The sequence below is a fragment of the Pelobates fuscus genome, chromosome 7, assembly GCF_036172605.1.
Source record: "Pelobates fuscus isolate aPelFus1 chromosome 7, aPelFus1.pri, whole genome shotgun sequence".
Taxonomy (NCBI): Eukaryota; Metazoa; Chordata; class Amphibia; order Anura; family Pelobatidae; genus Pelobates; species Pelobates fuscus.
In genome coordinates, this window is record NC_086323.1 from 108,690,661 (window position 1) to 108,710,674 (window position 20,014).

A 20,014-nucleotide genomic window follows, 5' to 3' on the forward strand; every position below is an offset into this window, starting at 1 on the left:
TCATGGGTTGTCAGATAACTTGTGTCTGAACTGGACACATGGAGAGAAGTCTAATCTATGGGACATTCCACCCAGCAACCTCAGATTACAGCCACATAAAGTGTATCTGTAACAACTCTGGACCATGGCCTGGTTTCAAGATGCACAAATGAACTTTTCTTAAGTAAATAGAAGACAACCATAGCCACTAATGAAAATACATTTTTAAAATATGGTAATGTCTCTATAGCTCTATGTAAATTTCATGACCTTTCAGATACCTTGTTTTTGGTTTGGCAAACTCTAAGAGAGGTGCCCTGATATTTGACTTTGTGCTGTGAGTGAAGGGGAGGAGGTAACAAGTCAAAGTCAAATATCAGGGCAACCCATTAACAATACTTTTTTTGTTTTTTTTAAGCGAATTGAATGAATGCCGCATGGTCAATTCAAACAAAATGTGTACATTTAGTAATTACAAACAATGCTGACAAGCCACTGCAAGCCTTTGATTTAGTTAGATGCAAGCATTTAGTAACAGAATATAATGTGAGAAGTACACTTCTATTGGCTGTAGCCGCAAACATTACGACATTAAGGGAGGCTTGTTTTACTACAAAATGTGCACACTCTGGTCTACTGCATAAATGTAATCCTGTATTTTTACAGAGGAGACATGTTAAATGTCAGAACATATGCAGTTGTCAGAAGTCAGCCACATCCCTGGTTTTGTTAACAAGTCTAAAGATTTCCTCTTAGTCTCTTGCTCAAGTAGCATCAACGCGATGCTTTTCTATGGGAAGCCCGAATGCAGAAGAAAACTTTAGGGTTCGGAATACAAAGGTGCATTCCTAACACTAAATTGTTTCTTTAAATGCATAATGTAAACTATATCAAAATGTGCACATCTGTTTCAACACAATGGAGCAAAACAAATACATTATAAACCAGTTTGATATGTATTCATGTTGCCACAATTCTAAATAAGTTTCTTCCTGAAGCTGTCAAATTGCTAGTCTGCGATTCTAAAAGGCTCATTAAAATGTTAGCCAGTTCATACATAGTGTGTCATGTTTATGGTTTGCCTTTTGTTATAAGAACAGTTTCTCAGTAGTTATTTGAATAACGTGGCATTTTAACCCAAGACCCTATATGAATACATTTATTTCTGAGAATATGAAATCTCAGGTCTGGGCTTTTTGTTCCCTGTGGGTATGCCCCATGCTCTTTTTGGGATTTGGATTGCCTCAATTCCCAAGGGAACATAAGGAGAATACAAATATATTGTGTGATACACATATAGACAATATCATTTTATCAACAGCAAAGTCAAATCAGTACCTTTCTATAAGCAATACATCGCTACGTTTCCCTTTCTTTATCATTGCTAAATATAGTTTAATAAGTTATTCATTAATACAAGTGGCACACCAGCAGACCAGATCGGGCAAAAAGATTAATACTGCCTTTAAGAGGTCAATTAATTTGGATCTCGTTGGACATCAGTGCATAAAGTCAGGCAGTGAAGTGCAAATTAAATTAAAAACAATAATATATACAATCATATCTTAACCTTTCAAAAGAATTGTTCAATACTGAATTATGTATAAATTGCAAGTTGGGTTTGGAACACTCATTGTTGGTTCTTTTATAATAGTAGGACTTCCTTTTACAGGTTTTACAATTATGGATCATGTATGCTGCAGTTTAACCCCTTAAGGACCAAACTTCTGGAATAAAAGGGAATCATGACATGTCAGGTGTCCTTAAGGGGTTAAACATTTTAATCAATTCAACCATGCCAAGTGTGAGTTTGGAAGCACTGACAGTTAAAGAACATTACTCTGTACTAGTCTCAAACTACACCTGGCTCCATTCTCTGAATTCCAATAGAGGTCTCGATGAAACACCTATGAATGAAAGATAAAATATTCAGAGATGCTAAAATACCTCCATTTATCTTTAAGGGCCAGTAAGCGGTTTGTTCACTAACCCAGAGTGGGTGGAGTTTTGACAAGAGAACAGCATACGTTAGTGCAAACCGGGGAGGTTCCAAACTCTACCTTTCTAGCTCAATTACTTTTGTCTTAAATGGTACAATTCTAAAATTCATACTATATATAGTATTACATATATAATGCTTTAGGATAATTATTTTTGTATTTAACATTTACTTAATATATATATATATATATTTTTTTTTTTAAAAAGCCATGTTAAGGTCAGGATGCTTATTTATACAGAAAGTTAACAGATGTCCAGATACTATGCCATTTGCCATCTGTATTGCAATGTTTTGTGGTCATCTGTAGCACCCCCATGAATTTAGTAGCTTTCTGGTGACAATGCAGAGCTAGAACCAGTAACAAAACTCCTAAATGTGTTTTAGTTTGGAAACTCTAATTATTGTTCCAGCATCAAAGTAGACTGTGGACACGATGTCTATATACATACAATTTCTGGAAAGGTTATATTTCCACTTTGTTTACATGCTTTCAGCATGAGGGAATTAAAATGGCTAATTTTTCTTAATTCCGTCTGTAAACCGTTATTAATATATATTATACATGTACGGCTGCTCATAAAAGGCATACCTACACTTTTTAAGTGTTCAATGCAATATATCACTTTGTTGTAAAAAAGTATATATGTTAAATAATTGGCAAGTAGCGCTACGACGACTCTAAAGTTCTAACAAAAACAAAAAAAAAAAAAGACAACACACAAACTAGTTGCCAAGAACAAAAAGGTTCAATGTACAAACTGTACCAATAGGTGGTGGAAACAAATATATCTAACTATACATATCATCACTATAAAATCTTATTCTAGCACAGGTCTAACCTCCTGCACGGTTATTCACTAACATGTGAATTATTGGGAATTCAAAATTAATTTCAAATTTTAGTCCGAAATAGCCAAATCCAAAACAGATTTAAAGATTTTTTTTTCCTCCAATGTTACCATTTTGGCCTAAAATTTTGATATTCACCTTGCATTTCTGACAGTTCACACTAGTAAAGAACCAGGAGTATATCAACATTACAAAAGCTGTTCATACATAAGAGTATTCTGTATCGAGATCTGCCAGCAGAGTAAATTATTATGACGAAGACACCAGTGGAAAACCATAAGTTCAGAAACATAAAATTACTAAGCATATTACACATTCTTTACATGAATATACCAAATCTCTACTGCTCCCTAAAACAAACAAAAAAAACAAAAACTTCCAATATGCATTTGTGTAAAACTGGATATATACAAATGGTTTTCAGAATATCCTTATTAAAAATGCTAAACTCCATTGATGTTAAAAACATTGTGAAATAAATTCTATATACACTTATTGATGTGTATGTGTAATTGTATCCAGTAAAGTTTAGGATTAGTTGGTCATGTAACTCCAACAATGCAAATTTGATATATTTCCCCATTTGAGCACTGGCAATAAAAGTGATAAAGTAGCAAACAAATTATCTTTTGTTCAAATGAGGAAGCCTTTTCAGAGCCACCAAAACGACATAGAATTGTTTTTTAAAAGTATTTAAATCATGGTGCCATTTTTAGAATCATACATCAAGCAAGCAAGCAATCAAAAGGCTAGACAGGTTTTGTGTTTACTAATACATGATTCAGTGTTTCGCATACAAACAGCCTTAAAACTGTCTGCAATTCTGAACTGCTCTTCATGATGATAATCCTACATGTACTAGCCATCACGGTTAAAGAAATATTTAGCAAAGTATACATTTTACCGGTCGTTTGTCTAGCACCATGATTAAGTTACATGTTATTCAATGCACAAATCAACGCTCATGGGGGTAGTACTTCAGCCGTTGAAATAACATTTAATATATAGCTCACATTTAAAACTGTTCAATGTGTGTTCATATGTCAGAGTGATATTATGCATTTTACAGTTCAGAGAGGACCTGAATATTAGAAAGGGCAGTCAGAGCTGGAAATTGGTATTGGAGACAAAAAAATATAAATATAAATAGAACACCATGTTTTAAAACTAAAGCCGTGTTTGATGAGCCAAAAACACCAACCCACTAACTAGACAGCAGTTTACATTCAATCATGGTCAGTGACTACAAAATACTCAGATGCTAAAAGAAGTAAGGACATCTTCTTGTGTGCTGTAAAATGCAGGACAACCTCTTGGACCAATCAAAAGTTGGATACATTCCACAATGTACGTACATAATTACGTACATAAACTCTTCATTTTCACTCTTTTATGCAATGAACTTCTGATGAGCCACTACTGTGTCAGATTAATGTCAACTGGATCCATATGTTATACATAAATATACAGATGCAACATGCAGATTATCAGAGCATCTCCTAATATCTTTTTAGTTAGGTAACCAATTTTGGACAGCTCATCTTTTGGGAGATCCTCAGTTTATTAAATCTAAAATACTTTATCCTTTGATTACAAGGGTGGATCTTTCCAAACCATGTTATTTAAAAATACTGCTAGTGCTGTTCAAGAAAAAAAATAATGTACTGTGGTATCTTATTTTGCATCTACATCACTGGACTAATACAGCTGCAGTCCATATTTATACAAAATAAGTACAAATAAGTGCATGTATTGTTCTACATTCTCTGCCTGATTCTTGAGAAGGTTGTTGCAGATTTTCCTTGAAGGATTTTAAAGATAGGTTTTGTAAAGCTCCCAGATTCTGTATAATACAGGTGGGTTTTTACTTGAAGTGGAAACAAATTGTAATATATTAAGTCTTCTTTGGACCAGCCTTTGATCAAAGTAATTTTATTTACAATGTGTAGCGATGCGGTGGGTGTGTTTATTTTCTTTCTTTCAATTAATACTGCAACCAGTCACGAGAGCCAAAGGTAATAAACAGAAAGTGCCTTCACATGAAGCACATCTCATCTAATGTGCATTCATACATCTTCAGAAGGCCTCTATGAATGAGGCAGTCAAGCAAAAATTATTCCATTGCACATTCCTACATTTCTGTCTCTCCGTGCACACGGAAACGATAGATACAGGTGTATTCTGGATGTCCCCAGTTGCTCTGGATTCTTAGCTCGATCAGTTGGTAGGTAGATGTCTTGTCTCCCTTAGAAAACAAAAAACAAATAAATGATTTGTGAGGCCAAAAAGAATTGTTCTATTTAACTAAAATTGCAATCAAAGAACTACAATAATTCAGCTTATTGTAGTGAAAGAATTCTTTGGATCACTTCAGGTTTTTGTTTTTATCCTAATTAAAAAAAATACTTTGAGTCAAGATGCAGGACAAGTGAAACATCATACGAGATAAGCAAAATATATAAAATAAGGTAATACACACAGTAGTTATTCTTTAACCACTAAAGCTGGCATTTTCCTACCTTTAGCTTCAATATAGGCCCCACCACTAGCCATCGGTCAGGCAGAGACTATCAAACCATAATGTCCACCCCCCCACTTGGTATGTCCACCCCCCTATTATTGGTGTACCCGCAACGTAAGCTCATGGGCAGGGTGGGTACAAGAGCTCTAGAAGTTGATCATTGGTGGTGGCAGGGAAAAGGGACTGGTGGCAGGAACCAGTCTATTTAGTCACAGGTCCTATCCTACCACTTTGGAGTTGGTGCTTTAATGACTGGAAAGTCATAGATGTCCAGTCAATATTTTTTTTATTTACATACAGAGAGACAGCAATTTGCTGCTGATGAGTAACTCCACCTCCAGCATCATCTTTAACCAATGTAAATTTTGTGCATAAAAGGCAATCTCGCGTGCTAGCGATAACCGATGGAGGTGTGTGTGTGTGTGTGTAAACCCACTCCTTTCATGCTGCACACATCTTCCCTAAATGACAAAGGAGGAGTGGTAAAACACTTCAGGGAGATCATGCCAAACTAATCTTATTGATTTTTTTGATTGCGTAACTAAAATAATAGATCAGAGTAGTGCAGTAGACATTGCTTACCTAGATTTCAGTAAGGCTTTTGACACTGTTGCACATAGACGGATTATCAATAAACTGCAATCTTTAAGTTTGGATTCCAATATTGTTGAATGGGTAAGGCAGTGGCTGAGTGACAGGCAACAGAGGGTTGTAGTCAATAGAGTATATTCGAAGCAAGGGCTTGTCACCAGTGGGGTACCTCATCTGTACTTGGACCCATTCTCTTTAATATTTTTATTAGTGATATTGCAGAAGGTCTTGATGGTAAGGTATGTCTTTTTGCTGATGATACTAAGATATGTAACAGGGTTGATGTTCCAGGAAGGATAAGCCAAATGGCAAATGATCTAGGTAAACTAGAAAATGGTCAGAGCTGTGGATAAGTGCAAGATAATGCATCTTGGACGTAAAAACCCAAGGGCAGAGTACAAAATATTTGAGAGTCCTAACCTCAACATCTGAGGAAAGGGATTTAGGGGTGATTATTTCTGATAACTTAAAGGTAGGCAGACAATGTAATAGAGCAGCAGGAAATGCTAGCAGAATGCTTGGTTGTATAGGGAGAGGTATTAGCAGTAGAAAGAGGGAAGTGCTCATGCCATTGTACAGAACACTGGTGAGACCTCACTTGGAGTATTGTACGCAGTACTGGAGACCGTATCTTCAGACGGATATTGATACCTTAGAGAGAGTTCAGAGAAGGGCTACTAAACTGGTTCATGGATTGCAGGATAAAACTTACCAGGAAAGGTTAAAGGAACTTAACATGTATAGCTTGGAGGAAAGACGAGACAGGGGGGATATGATAGAAACATTTAAATACATAAAGGGAATCAACACAGTAAAGGAGGAGACTATATTTAAAAGAAGAAAAACTACCACAACAAGAGGACATAGTCTTAAATTAGAAGGACAAAGGTTTAAAAATAATATCAGGAAGTATTACTTTACTGAGAGGGTAGTGGATGCATGGAATAGCCTTCCAGCTGAAGTGGTAGAGGTTAACACAGTAAAGGAGTTTAAGCATGCGTGGGATATGCATAAGGCTATCCTAACTATAAGATAAGGCCAGGGACTAATTAAAGTATTTTAAAAATTGGGCAGACTAGATGGGCAGACTGGTTCTTATCTGCCATTACATTCTATGTTTCTATGGTATCCTTGGAGGATCAGATTGCATGGAGAACTTCCTTTATTCATACAATAGGGGTGGGGGCCATGCCAGCAAGGCTTATTCCAGCCAAAGGTAATTAAAATACTGTTTTTGGTTGGAGTAACACTTTATAGTCTGCTTTTCCTGAATAAACCCCTTTATTGTATGTACCCGCTTATAATAGGTTACCTCTATGACAAATGTCTGTATGGGGTCTCCATTCTGATTGTAAGTGAAATTACCCAGAAGAAGCCCCTCTTTCTCTGTCTCTTCATCCAATCCCTGGGAAAAAAATTTAAATCATTGTGAAAAAATACTGTATATAATAAACTGTACATAACACACAATTCTTAGAGTAAACCTAGCACTATGAAGTAAAATGAAATTTATAGAACCTTTTATAAAAGTTACTTTTAAAAGGGCAAACAAAAAAATAAATAAATAATTCTATGTTTTTGAAGCACAGAAACCATATTGACTAGTTTGAACACTTTAATCTGATCATACTACAAATAAAAAAAAAAAAAAAAATTACAGGCACCAAAACGACTTCAGCTTAATAAAATCAGATTTGGTATACAGATCATGTCTCACTGTTCGATTCTCTGCAATTTAGGAGTTAAATCACTTTGCTTATGCAGCCCTAGTCACATCTCCCTTCCTGTGACTTGCACAGCCTTCCTAAAACACTTCCTGGAAAGAGAGATCTAATGTTTAGAACTTCCATTTTTGCACAATCTGTTTAATTTAGATTCTCATCTCCTGCTCTGTTAATAGTCTTCTAGGGCTTGCATGAGCCTGTGTGATTACAGTTAAATTTACAGAGCAGGAGATAAAAACGTTTAAAGCAATAATAAGTTAATATTTTTTTTTATGCAGGCTGTGTGGGTCACAGCCAGGGGAGGTGTGGCTAAGGCTGCATAAACAGAAATAAAATTATTTACCTCCTGAATAGCAGAGAATTGGGCAGAGAGACTGCAGTGGCATGATCTATACAACTAAACTGCTTCATTAAGCAAAAGTTGCGTTGGTACTTATAGTTATCCCTTAAACGATCAAATTATGGAAAACTAACTCTACCCTCATGGGAATGAAGCCTGTGACCATGAGGTTTGAAAGGCAATTTAGTCTGAACATTTACTATTTCAACTAACAGGGTTCTTCACTAAAGTGAGAATTTGAGGTGAATTCAAAGAGAATTTAAAATTTCAGGCCAAAGTAGACAAACCAGAAGCATAAAATGTTGAAAATGACAGAAAATGTAGCCAATTCAGCAATTTTGCCCTTACATTTCACAACCGCTTGGAATTCTCACTTTAGATATTCAAATAACTCATATGCACTAGCAAACCCAGATCAGTGCTTTTAGACCTTTTTTATATATATATATTTTTTTATATACAATGTTGCACTATGTCTTTCCACCATTTCTTCTACATGTAGATTTGAGAATACCAGGACCTTCATCCCCAGAATTTTACCATACACCAGGTAAGCGCTTCATTACGTTACTTTTTGTTTTATTCGAGAATTTGAGGAATCCATATGTGATCTACTACACCTCAAAAGGTTAAAATTATTTTATTACATTTGAGCACTGCACTTTATGGGTGTGTACGGTTTGTGTTAAGGTGACAGGGAAAAACTCAAGCAAATAGGAAGAAGACCTGATAATATTAAAGCTGCCCTGTCACACAAACTTTTTTTAATTTTATTTTTTAAACCCCCTTACTTCTCAACCCCCGTTCCATATTGTTTTGCTCCAAAATCCCCGCTCTTTATCTAGAATTTGCTAATATTTTCGGCGCCAGATCCTTATTTATATATCTTCTCCATCCATCTTTCCAATTCTTGCAGTGACATAATGTCACTGCCATCACCTGCCTGAGTATGGGACGTGGTCTTAATTTTAAATTATAAAGGTGGGAGCCGTGAGCCGGTAGCACCCTCCTTGTAACTAAAACAAATGCATGAAAGAACGAATTGCAAGGATGAAATTCCGTCCAACGTGCACTTGGTTTGTCATTTCATTCATTAAAAACAGAGACTATTTTTTTTTTCTTCTTACGTTTCAAAGAAAAAACGATCAGAAATTAAGAAAAGGAGAACAGATTCGGAATGAGCATGCACCCTTAGCCGGTTAAAATGGTCCAATCAAAGGCTTCTCTAAGAGCAGCCTTTATTTGAACCTCGGCAAGCCATCCATGACTTCAGAAGGGGGGCTTTGCCAACTTCTGGAATCAAGGTAAGTGAAACTTAATTTAATTTAATTTTTTTTTTTTTTTTTATTCTTTATTTTTGAAGTGCAGTGAAAATATACGTAGTGACCACGACATATGGTGCAATGCAAACCGTTTGAATATAGGCTTAGAGTTAGGAAACAAAATGTCAGGAGGAACTGCACATTTTTTTTAATATAAAATAATAATCATGCTAGCTAAACATGTACTGATATAAGTGAAAAGCATGGCATAGGGAAAACTTCAGACATGTTCAGAGTTGTCGTAAGTTTGAATAAACATGCTTGATTAACTGAAGAGGGGTAAGGGGATTAACACCACCAGTTATAAAACAATTGTGAATCAGAGTACCATAACCAGAATTAAGTAGACTAAATATCCTATTAGGGAGTGCTGTAAAATGCTAGACAACCGACTACACCACATAACAAGGGCATTTTAGATTCTCAGCAGCAGAGATGTTTTAGCCAATTCCTCTGACATGCTTCAGAGAGTGATCGGCTCTGCTCACATATGCAGCTTAGTAGGGGATCCACAACCTCCCGAGTGCACCAGATGATCTCCCAGACCACCTCCTCTGTCCTAGATAAGGCGAGTAGTAGAGCCCTCTGCAGTGATTCAATCTCACTCCAGAAGGCTGCATGGAACTTAGCTTCCCACTCTTGGCTTGATTGCTCTGTTGGAGTGGCGGCCATCTTAGGTGTGACACGAGGGCTCGTCTTGTCAGGGTGAGTAGTGGCCATTTAGCCTTGTGGGTTACTTTAGCTTTTCCCTGGTTGGGACCAGGATAACTCCCACCAGTCCAGAGGGGGGAGAGGAAACGGGGCTGTAGATATGAGGTGTTCACACTATGATAGCTCCAGGCCGGGAGATCGGCCACTTCTCCCCACCACAAAACCCCCAGAGCAGATAGGCCGCAGGACAGCCCGAGGTCATAGGCTTAGTGATTTTTTATTTTTTTATTTTTTTTTTTAAGAGTTCATACAGATGTTCAAACAGCAACTAGATGCATACTTGCAAAAACAGAATATTCAAGGATATAAGTTTTCAATGTAGGGTAATAGCTTCTTGATCCAAGGAGTAATCTGACTTCCATTCTGGGATCAAGAGGGAATTTTTTTCCTAGTTTGTTGCAAAATTGGAAGTGCTTCAAACTGGTTTTTTTTTTGCCTTTTGGATCAACAGCAAAAAAAAAATGTAAGAAAGGCTGAACTTGATGGTTTCTTTCTTTTCTTTTCAGCCTATGTAACTATGTAACTACTACAAACTTGATCGTGTGAGCTCCCTGGTGTTCAGGAACAGGTAAGTGTTCAGTGGGCAACCTCTAAAGGTAATATTCCCTCAGTAGGTCTTATTTTGCAGGCTGTATGCAGGGAGCCGAAACGTAATTTTTAACGTTTATTTTTTTGGGGGGGGGGGGGGGGGTAGGGGAAGGAGCAGAATCTAAAGCATCATATCAATAGGGCATTATTCTCATTACAACAGCAGTTCTATTAACAATGACCTGGCAAAAAATACAAAATAAAACAGAGCAAAAAGTGCAGAATAAAATCAGCCTTCTAGACTTACGAAGATAGAGAAATTCTTGGGTGCACTGGAAACTGTGGCTTTTGGGGACAATGAGCGAGGGATGTGATCCAGTGTAACTGCAGTTGGCCTGATACGGCTGGATAGACGGATGACAGCATACCCCTGGGACCCGCGAAAGGCCCAGCAGTTACCGGGATTTGAATCTGGCTGCAATACAAAGTACTCACAATATTATGTATGCAATATAAATCTTCTATATAAATGCTTTGATAAAATAATGTAGTTATGATTGATAACCCATATTGCAACACGTCTGGGATATATTAGTTCAGCATAATTGATTGATTTTTTTGCTTATGTAGCCAGTATTTATTTTATTGCGAATATATTTAGTCAGTAATTGGTTATGAATAATTATTTCAACATTATTGAAAATATATAACTTAATCATAAGATTTGCTTTCTAATTAAATATTAGGATACCTGAAGAATAACTCGAGGTGATTGAGACTGATACCAAAGCGGAATGCCAAACAGACTAAGGAGAGCAGTCTTTGTTTCATAGGTTTCAGAACATCTGGTGTTTATAACGCTGGCTCCTATAACATGTAGAAAGGTTCATTCATTAGGAATATAAAATACAGACTAAGGAAAAGCGCACACACACACACACACATATACAGTTCTAAATTTTAAAAGGCTACTTAAAATCACCTCTCTCAGCAAACACATATGGGGATTTACCGTATATACTCGAGTATAAGCCGACCCGAATATAAGCCGAGGCCCCTAATTTTATCCAAAAAAACTGGGAAAACTTATTGACTCGAGTATAAGACTAGGGTGGGAAATGCAGCAGCTACTGGTAAATTTCTAAATAAAATTAGATCCTAAAAAAAATATATTAATTGAATATTTATTTAAAGTGTGTGTATAATGAATGCAGTGTGTGCGTATGTGTATGAGTGCAGCGTGTGTGTGTATGAGTGCAGCGTGTGTGTGTATGAGTGCAGCGTGTGTGTATATGAATGCAGTGTGTGTGTATATGAATGCAGTGTGTGTGTATATGAATGCAGTGTGTGTGTGTGTATGCAGGGCCGGTGCAAGGATATTTGCCGCCGTAGGCAAAAAAAAATTTTGCCGCCCCCTCCCCCCCCCCATATGTCCTGACTTCCCCTCCTCCTCCCTCAGTGGTCCTTACCTCCCCACCCCCGTGTTCCTTCACCCCCCCCCCCAGTGGTCCTGACTCACCCCTCCCCTAGTGGTCCTTACCCTCCCCCCCCCCTAGTGGTCCTTACCCTCCCCTCCCCTAGTGGTCCTTACCCTCCCCTCCCCTCCCATAGTGGTCCTTATCCCACCCCCTCCCTCTCATAGTGGCCCTTATCCCCCTTCTCCCTCCCATAATGTTCCTTATCCCCCCCCATCCCTCCCATAGTGGTCCATATACCCCCCCCCTCCCTCCCATAATGGTCCTTATACCCCCCTCCCTCCCATAGTGGTCCATATACCCCCCACCCCTCCCTCCCATAGTGGTCCGTATACCCCCCTCCCTCCCATAGTGGTCCTTATCCCACCCCCTCCCATAGTGGTCCTTATACCCCCCCTCCCTCCCATAGTGGTCCTTATACCCCCCCTCCCTCCCATAGTGGTCCTTATACCCCCCCTCCCTCCCATAGCGGTCCTTATCCCCCCCCCTCCCTCCCATAGTGGTCCTTATAACCCCCCCCCCCTCCCATAGTGGTCCTTATCCCCCTTTTTTTTGTTATTAATTTTTTTTATTATTATTATTTTTTTAATTTTATTTATATATTTATTTTTTTTCGTCCCCCCTCCCTGCTTGATATATGGCAGGGAGGGGGGCTCCTTCCCTGGTGGTCCAGTGGCATTGGCAGTTCAGTGGGGGGGAGAGGGGGGCTGGCAGAGCTGTAACTTACCTGTTCTGCAGCTCCTGTCAGCTCTCTCCTCCTCCGCGCGGTCTGTGCAGCTCCTTCTATCAGCTCACACTGTAAGTCTCGCGAGAGCCGCGGCTCTCGCGAGACTTACACTGGGAGCTGACCGAGGTGCTGAACGGACGGCGCAGAGGAGGAGAGAGCTGACAGGAGCTGCAGAACAGGTAAGTTACAGCTCTGCCAGCCCCCCTCTCCCCCGGTCTGTATTATGGCAATGCAAATTGCCATAATACAGACAGTGACTCGAGTATAAGCCGAGTTGGGGTTTTTCAGCCCAAAAAATGGGCTGAAAAACTCGGCTTATACTCGAGTATATACGGTAGTTCCACCATATGGTAAATGTTAGTGTAGAACTAAATACCAAGAGGTTTTGTCTTGACGTGGTGAGCTCACACTTAAACGGTCATTAGAGTGATACTAAAACAAAATTCAGTTCTTTAAATATACACAGGTATTTGGGATAGTGCACAAGTAACTTTTTTCTTTGGTTATTATTGCTTCATTACAAGTTGTGTAAAAAATAAAATAAAACTTTAGTATACAACATACCTGAAGACTCCAGAGCATAATCTACCAGGCCAATTCGATCCTCACTGTATCTCTGCAGGGCCCGATTCACAATATCATGGACTTCCTAGTAAAGACAAAACATTATAGGATTGGCTTTTGTAGATATGGTGAAAATCAATACCGTGGACATGAAGAAATCTAGAATTAAAAGTGTAAAAGCACAACTATACATAGTTAAATACAGAGAGAGGAAGAAAATGAGAAGGGAGTCCTTGTTCACATAGTATAGAAGACAAAATAGATGGTAAACAAACACATTGAAGGAAAAAACAAAACAAAAACATTTTCATTACCTCCTTTGACACTCCAGATAATCCTCCTGCCTGTAATTCTCTTTCTATGGTGTGGTGCGCTTGTGTTGCCCATTGCTGCTTGTTTGCAGACAAACCAGATAATATCTTCTTCTCCAGGTCCAACAGATATTCCTGCAGTTCATCTCGACGCAGGAAATGCTTAGAAAGAGATCCAGAACTGCTATTTGGGTCAGTCTGAACCATAAGCCATTCATGAAAGAGCAACTCTACCTATAAAAATGAACATGATTATCTAGGACACATCAGCAAAGTGCTTGGGTGGAGAAAAAATAAATAAATAAATATTGTCTGTACAGAAGTACATTCATCACGCATTTAGACACTGTGGTACTGTAAGCATGTTAAGAACATTATAAAGAAACAGAATATAGCTACATTGCACAAAATATTATTCTTCATATACATAGTGCTGACAGACTGTGAAACAAGGTACAATGAGTAAATGCTATACCTATTTATTTACCTGCTCAAACAGACTGATACATGTAGATTTTGATGGGTTCCAAATAGAAAGGGAAGTATTAGGTGATACACATTCTTGTGGTGTGTTGTATTGGATAGATTATTGATAAATGCAAGGACATGGATGTGAAGAATAATTAAGGAATTTAAAAAGGAGAGAACACATAGATCAGAAAAACAAACAAAAAATAAACACAAAAGAAAAATCACATAATAAGGAGTTCCAGGGATATGGAATAGCTTGGGAAGAGTTCTAAACATGACAGTCTCTGGGTAAGAAAAGAAAAGTTGGAGTCACAATAAGAAGGATGCTGTGGAGTGCTTTATGAATGTAGGCAAGAAGATTTAATTTGGGGAACCAGTGGATGGCTGGGACCTAGGGCCGCCATCAGGGGGTGATAACCATGACGGTTGTCACAGGCCCGGCGGCCCTGGGGGGCCCGGACTGCTCTGGCAGTTCCTTTAATCACCTTACCTATCTGTGATTCCCACCAGTCCTGTTGTTGGACACAAATTTGTCACTGTAAATATATATACCACATGTATACTTTGTACATATCTTCACTAAGAAACTATATGCCTTCCCTCTTATGGTTATACCTCCGTTACCATCTAACAGGTAACTATTTTATGTTCCATCTCTATAGATGATCTATAGAACTTATAATCACTTACTCTGGTGCTTTATCTGATGGATGCATTCAGCACCATAACCAGTTATATCACAGTCATGGTGACATACCCAGTACCTCTCATGTATTGTATATACTGACTACACCACACAATCATTTAAGCTTACACAATAATGCTGTAGGGGTTAATTTACTCCTCCATCTTCCCCACATATGGGCTTTGCCCATGTCCCATCATCACATCCCACTGCCCATGTCGGGTACCGCGTCATATGACGCAACCGCTAACAGGGCGTGTCAGAGATGTGACAGACGGGCTGAGCACTTGTGGACACTAATGAATTGGAGCTCCACACCTCCCCGTATGACTAGAACCGCGGCTAGCAAGAGGAGGGACCGGTAATGAGTCAGACCAATCAATATCGAGAGGAGGTACTAGCAACAGGGATAGACCAATGAGCACCGAGGAAGCGCGGCGGACCACGTGGTATACACAGCCGACAACACTTACGGAACGATTACATAGAGAGGTATTTAAACCATTACTGGGAACCCAAACAGTTCATTGCTCCTGACGACGGCGTGCTGAAACGCCGAAACACGCGTCGAGCTAGACTTCCTTCTTTATTTATTTATTTACTAGCACTTTTTTGGTAGCACTAATGGATTTGATTTAATTTAATTTATTTTTAAGCTATTAGGACAGGCAGGGACTCTGGTTATAGTAGGCACTAGTGGCTTCCATACAGTGCCGAGGTACTTAGGGCCAGTCCTCTCTACTCAGCATTCCTGCTAAGGCTAATATTGGGACCTCTGTGTGTCCCCCTGTAGAGGCTTCTCCCTTCTCTGCACCTCTGTCCACTGGCAGTAAGCTTTTCCTACTACATCAGATCCCTCTACAAGGGTTCCGGTTAAGGGGAGTTATTCAAGTTAAAGACATAGTCAGGTACAACTTTATGGCCATCAATAGTCCCCGCATTTCGACTTTCTATAGCCTGCCAAAAATTCACAAGCAACAGCAGATCCTGACAGGCAGGCCCATTGTCTCTGGCAATAATAACTTGACTCAGAACGTAAGTGTCTACTTAGACTACATCTTAAAACCGCTAGTTACACAGCTCCCATCGTATCTAAGAGACACGAAACAAACTTTAGCGGTTCTGACAAAAACTAAACTACCACCCAATTCCATTATCTGCAGCTTGGATGTGGAATCATTATACAGCTCTATTCCACACTCACTGGGTCTAAAACACACAGAGCACTTTCTAAGGAGGAGAGGGACGTCCCTAGACAAACATAGCGTATTGGTATTAGATCTTCTAAGTTTTGTTCTAAAACATCATTTATTTTTGTTTGACGGAGTATACTATCACCAGGTGCAGGGGACTGCTATGGGGACGTCTTGTGCGCCCTCATATGCCAACCTGCACCTGGGATGGTGGGAGGAACAAGTTGTATTCACATCCCCCCCAAAAAATCCCCTGACCCAGTACATATATCTATGGAAAAGATATATAGATGACATTATAATCATCTGGACTGGGTCAGGGGATCAGTTCAGACAATTCACACTTAGCCTGAACATAAATGAACTCAACCTTAAATTTACAGCTGAGATAGGCACTCCGTCCCTAAGCTTCCTCGACTTGATGGTGTCCCCACTAGAACCAGGCATCATCAAAACAAACCTGTTCAGAAAGAGCACGGCCACCAACAACCTCCTTAATTGGAAACGCTATCACCCAACGCAGCAAAAATGGGGAATACCGACGGGCCAATATCTACGTCTAAGACGCAATTGCTCTGATTTGGAAGACTTTAAAACACAGGCAAGAGAATTGCGCCACATGTTCAGGTCCAAAGGTTACCCCAATAAATGCCTGAAGATGGCATACCACAGGGCTCTCCTATCTGAGCAGGAAGACTTACTAAGAGAGAGGGCAAATTCCCCCACCCCACCAATAAACACAGAACCAAAACAACTTAGGTGTATCGTCACCTTTGACGCAGGCTGGGACCAAGTTAAGGCAATCCTGAATCGCTTCTGGCCTCTACTAAAACAAGACATCCATCTCAGGGACGTCCTCCCCTCCCATGCAACCCTCACAGCTAGAAGGGGCAACAATTTGAAAGATTTATTGGTACATAGTCACTTCCAGCCTCATAAACCACCTACACATTGGCTATCGGAAAAAATTAAAGGCACCTACAAGTGCGGCAGGTGCAAAGCATGTGGGTACATTAACACCAAATCAAAGGACTTCAACAACAGTTCCAATACGGAAAATTTTAAATCACTTTCCTTTTTTAACTGCAACTCGAAAGGAGTGATTTACTTAATCACCTGCCAATGTCACATTATGTATGTAGGCAAAACTTTCAGACCGTTCAAGAAACGCATCCTTGAACATATAAATTCCATAAAAACAGCCAGACATATAGAAACATCGGTCTCCAGACATGTGAGAACTTTTCACAATGGGGACCCAAAAGTCCTTAAATTTCAGGGCATCGAATTAATTAAACAGGACCAGAGGAAGGGCAATTGGGACCAACGTCTAAGGAGACGTGAATGTTACTGGATTTACCGCCTCAAAACCCTGTCCCCCAAAGGTCTTAATGAGGGTTTTTCATACTCCCCATTTATTTAGAAGTCTCCATAAAAATATAGATCTTCAGTGCACTTGTAAATAGCCTCCCTGTTTATCTTAGCCAAGTGTATATACTTTTTGTTTGAGAATTCTCTTCACTTTATTATGTCTTCACACAGAGGGACATCTTACTGTCCCCAATACTGCCGCCCGACCAAAATCCCCACCTTTCCTGCCTTTCTGCTATGTCCTTTACCCATATAGGGGCTCAGAACTTGACAAATGTAACTACCCACTAAGGATATTTCCTAACATCACTTATTATTGTGGGTTTCAAGGATAGTATACTTCAAATACAATACATAAATCATAATACGACTCTCCACTCCTATACTAAGAGTGGTTACTTCACACTGGACAAGATGTTCTGTAACTTTATCTACACAGATATTCTCATTTAAATTATGTCTACTTTAGCATTATGATTTATCATTACTAGTGGGTCTGTACTTCCACACTAAAGTATACGTCCTTCCCCACTTTCCGTATCTTTGCAGTCTGCTTAGATCAATATAGTCCACTATCTAACTTTACATCCGTGGACATAACGTTACATATCTACTTATGGTCCAATATATATGGACATAAGTACAACAATACAGCATGACTATGACTGAGGCTTCGAACAGTTCTAACCTTAGAAGATTTCTTCCCTTTTACATAAGGGACCCCCAGCCTGTCAATCTTCTGACGTTACGGAAGTCAACTCCTCCCCTATAGAGTCGACAGGATCATAGCGCTACGTCAGTGATGATGACGTCAGGCACCTCTCCCTGATTGGCCAACAGTGATTTAAATACCGGGAACTTCTGGGCGGCAATTCTGATCCCTGACGAAGGAGTTGCTTACTCCGAAACGCGCGTCGGATCTTATCTCTGGGGGGATTCCCGAGTCACAGCACTCGGACATCGCACTATGCACCACTCACGACGCACTGAGGGAATCCTCCCCTCTTCTGTTCACCTTTTGGTTATGACTTATTATTATTTTTTCTAACTTTCCGTTTTCTCATTATTACTCCCTCTGGAGTCCTATTCTGTTTGATAGGTACAACAGCATTTAGTACAACCATCTAGTTTAGAACACCCACGAAGGTGTTTATTAGCAGAAGTAAGGGAAATAGCAATAGCATAAGAGACTGTTTATTGTTCTGTGATATTCTGACTTTATGTCAGTCTTTTATTTTTCGACTTAGCTGTCTCCCTCATCTATTTAGATACTTGCTACCTCTATTTGTCCCTCTGCTATATCTAAACTTTTGGTTTAATACCCTTCATAACTCTACACTGTGTATATATCGAGTTACTTATCTCGCTATGGATGTATTACACTTTAGATTTGTTTAAAGGTAGTACGCTGTTTAGGGGACTATCACCTATAACCCCCTTGGCAATAGCACTCCGAACAACGGATTTGGCTTTTTCCGTACCAAGGGTTAACTTTATAGGTAATTAGAGGAATCAGAGAGTTTGCATTGATACACAGTTGCTATAGTATCTCTTTTTTTTAATAGAACATTAAAGTCTGAATATTTTTGTGGATTTAGAGATACTTATCACGCACTGTATTCATCATATTTAGCATCTCTCTGCCTCTCATCCCCATTTTTCTCCTATCTACTGGACTCCAGACTCTAAGATTCATTTGGCATAACATTTAATGTGCACGCCTAATTGCATTGTTTACCAGCCGGCTTGGTAGTTTCCCTCTCTTTTTTATGGGATAACATCCGAGCATTTCATGTGTTTTTCCATTTATAGTCAGGTAGCCTTCCCATTTGAAGGGGGCACCTGAGACATTATTTGTCCTTTGACTGCTGGCACACTCCTAACCCCTGTTTAACCTGTCCTATTCCCTCCCTGTTTTGTTTCCCTTTAGGATTATTAAAAGGTAGGGACTCCCCATCTTTCACTTTATATAACTCTCCACCTTAGGGACTTTCTCCAGTCCCACCTCCTCCTCTTTATCTATATTACATTTAAGGGTTATTCCCTTCCGGGAGAGTTATTATAGGGCAATTTGCCACTAATCCACCGGTCAATATTCTGACCTCTGCATAAGTGCCACCACTAATCTATTTTCAGTATCTGATACACACAAACACTACATCCATTACACACATTCTAATTCACTTCCACTATACACACCACATTCAGTCCTGCATCATTGTCAGCGGACTAGGTAGGGCGTGGGTGGGCCCAGACCTTGTGCTTTGTCAGGGGCCCCAAAATTTCTGATGGCAGCCCTGGCTGGGACAATGATATACAAAGAAGAGAAGCCAACGGGAAGCACATGTACGGTAAGCAATATTTATAAATAAAGACTTAAGAGACCATACAATAAACACAAACAACTTATTTAACTTTTAGTTGAGCTAGACTGTGGTATTGATTAAATTGAATTATAGGTGGCTTACCAATCTTGAATAAGAATATTACCACACATAAAACATAGTTAACCTTTTTACTTAACTTTCATAAAAACACAAAGTGTCAGTCAGTCACAGGTAACCTGACAGCCATTAAAACCATTCTCCATTAAGTCAATCCTCTATTATTAACCAAGAAGATGATTTTACCCATTCAATACCCACCAACA

General features: G+C 39.2%; 1 protein-coding gene across 1 annotated transcript in view; it reads right to left on the reverse strand.

Moving 5' to 3' along the window:
* Window positions 1–516: 516 nt before the first annotated feature.
* Window positions 517–20,014, reverse strand: part of SUN2 (Sad1 and UNC84 domain containing 2) — a 43,686-nt gene continuing 24,188 nt past the window's right edge. The window contains exons 13-18 of the mRNA XM_063426379.1: window positions 13,648–13,878; window positions 13,334–13,418; window positions 11,319–11,434; window positions 10,875–11,042; window positions 7,255–7,347; window positions 517–5,075 (exon numbers count right to left, since the gene is read on the reverse strand). Of these exons, the coding sequence (XP_063282449.1) occupies window positions 4,962–5,075; window positions 7,255–7,347; window positions 10,875–11,042; window positions 11,319–11,434; window positions 13,334–13,418; window positions 13,648–13,878 (807 nt within the window). The 3' untranslated portion in view covers window positions 517–4,961. The remainder of the gene's footprint in view (window positions 5,076–7,254; window positions 7,348–10,874; window positions 11,043–11,318; window positions 11,435–13,333; window positions 13,419–13,647; window positions 13,879–20,014) is intronic.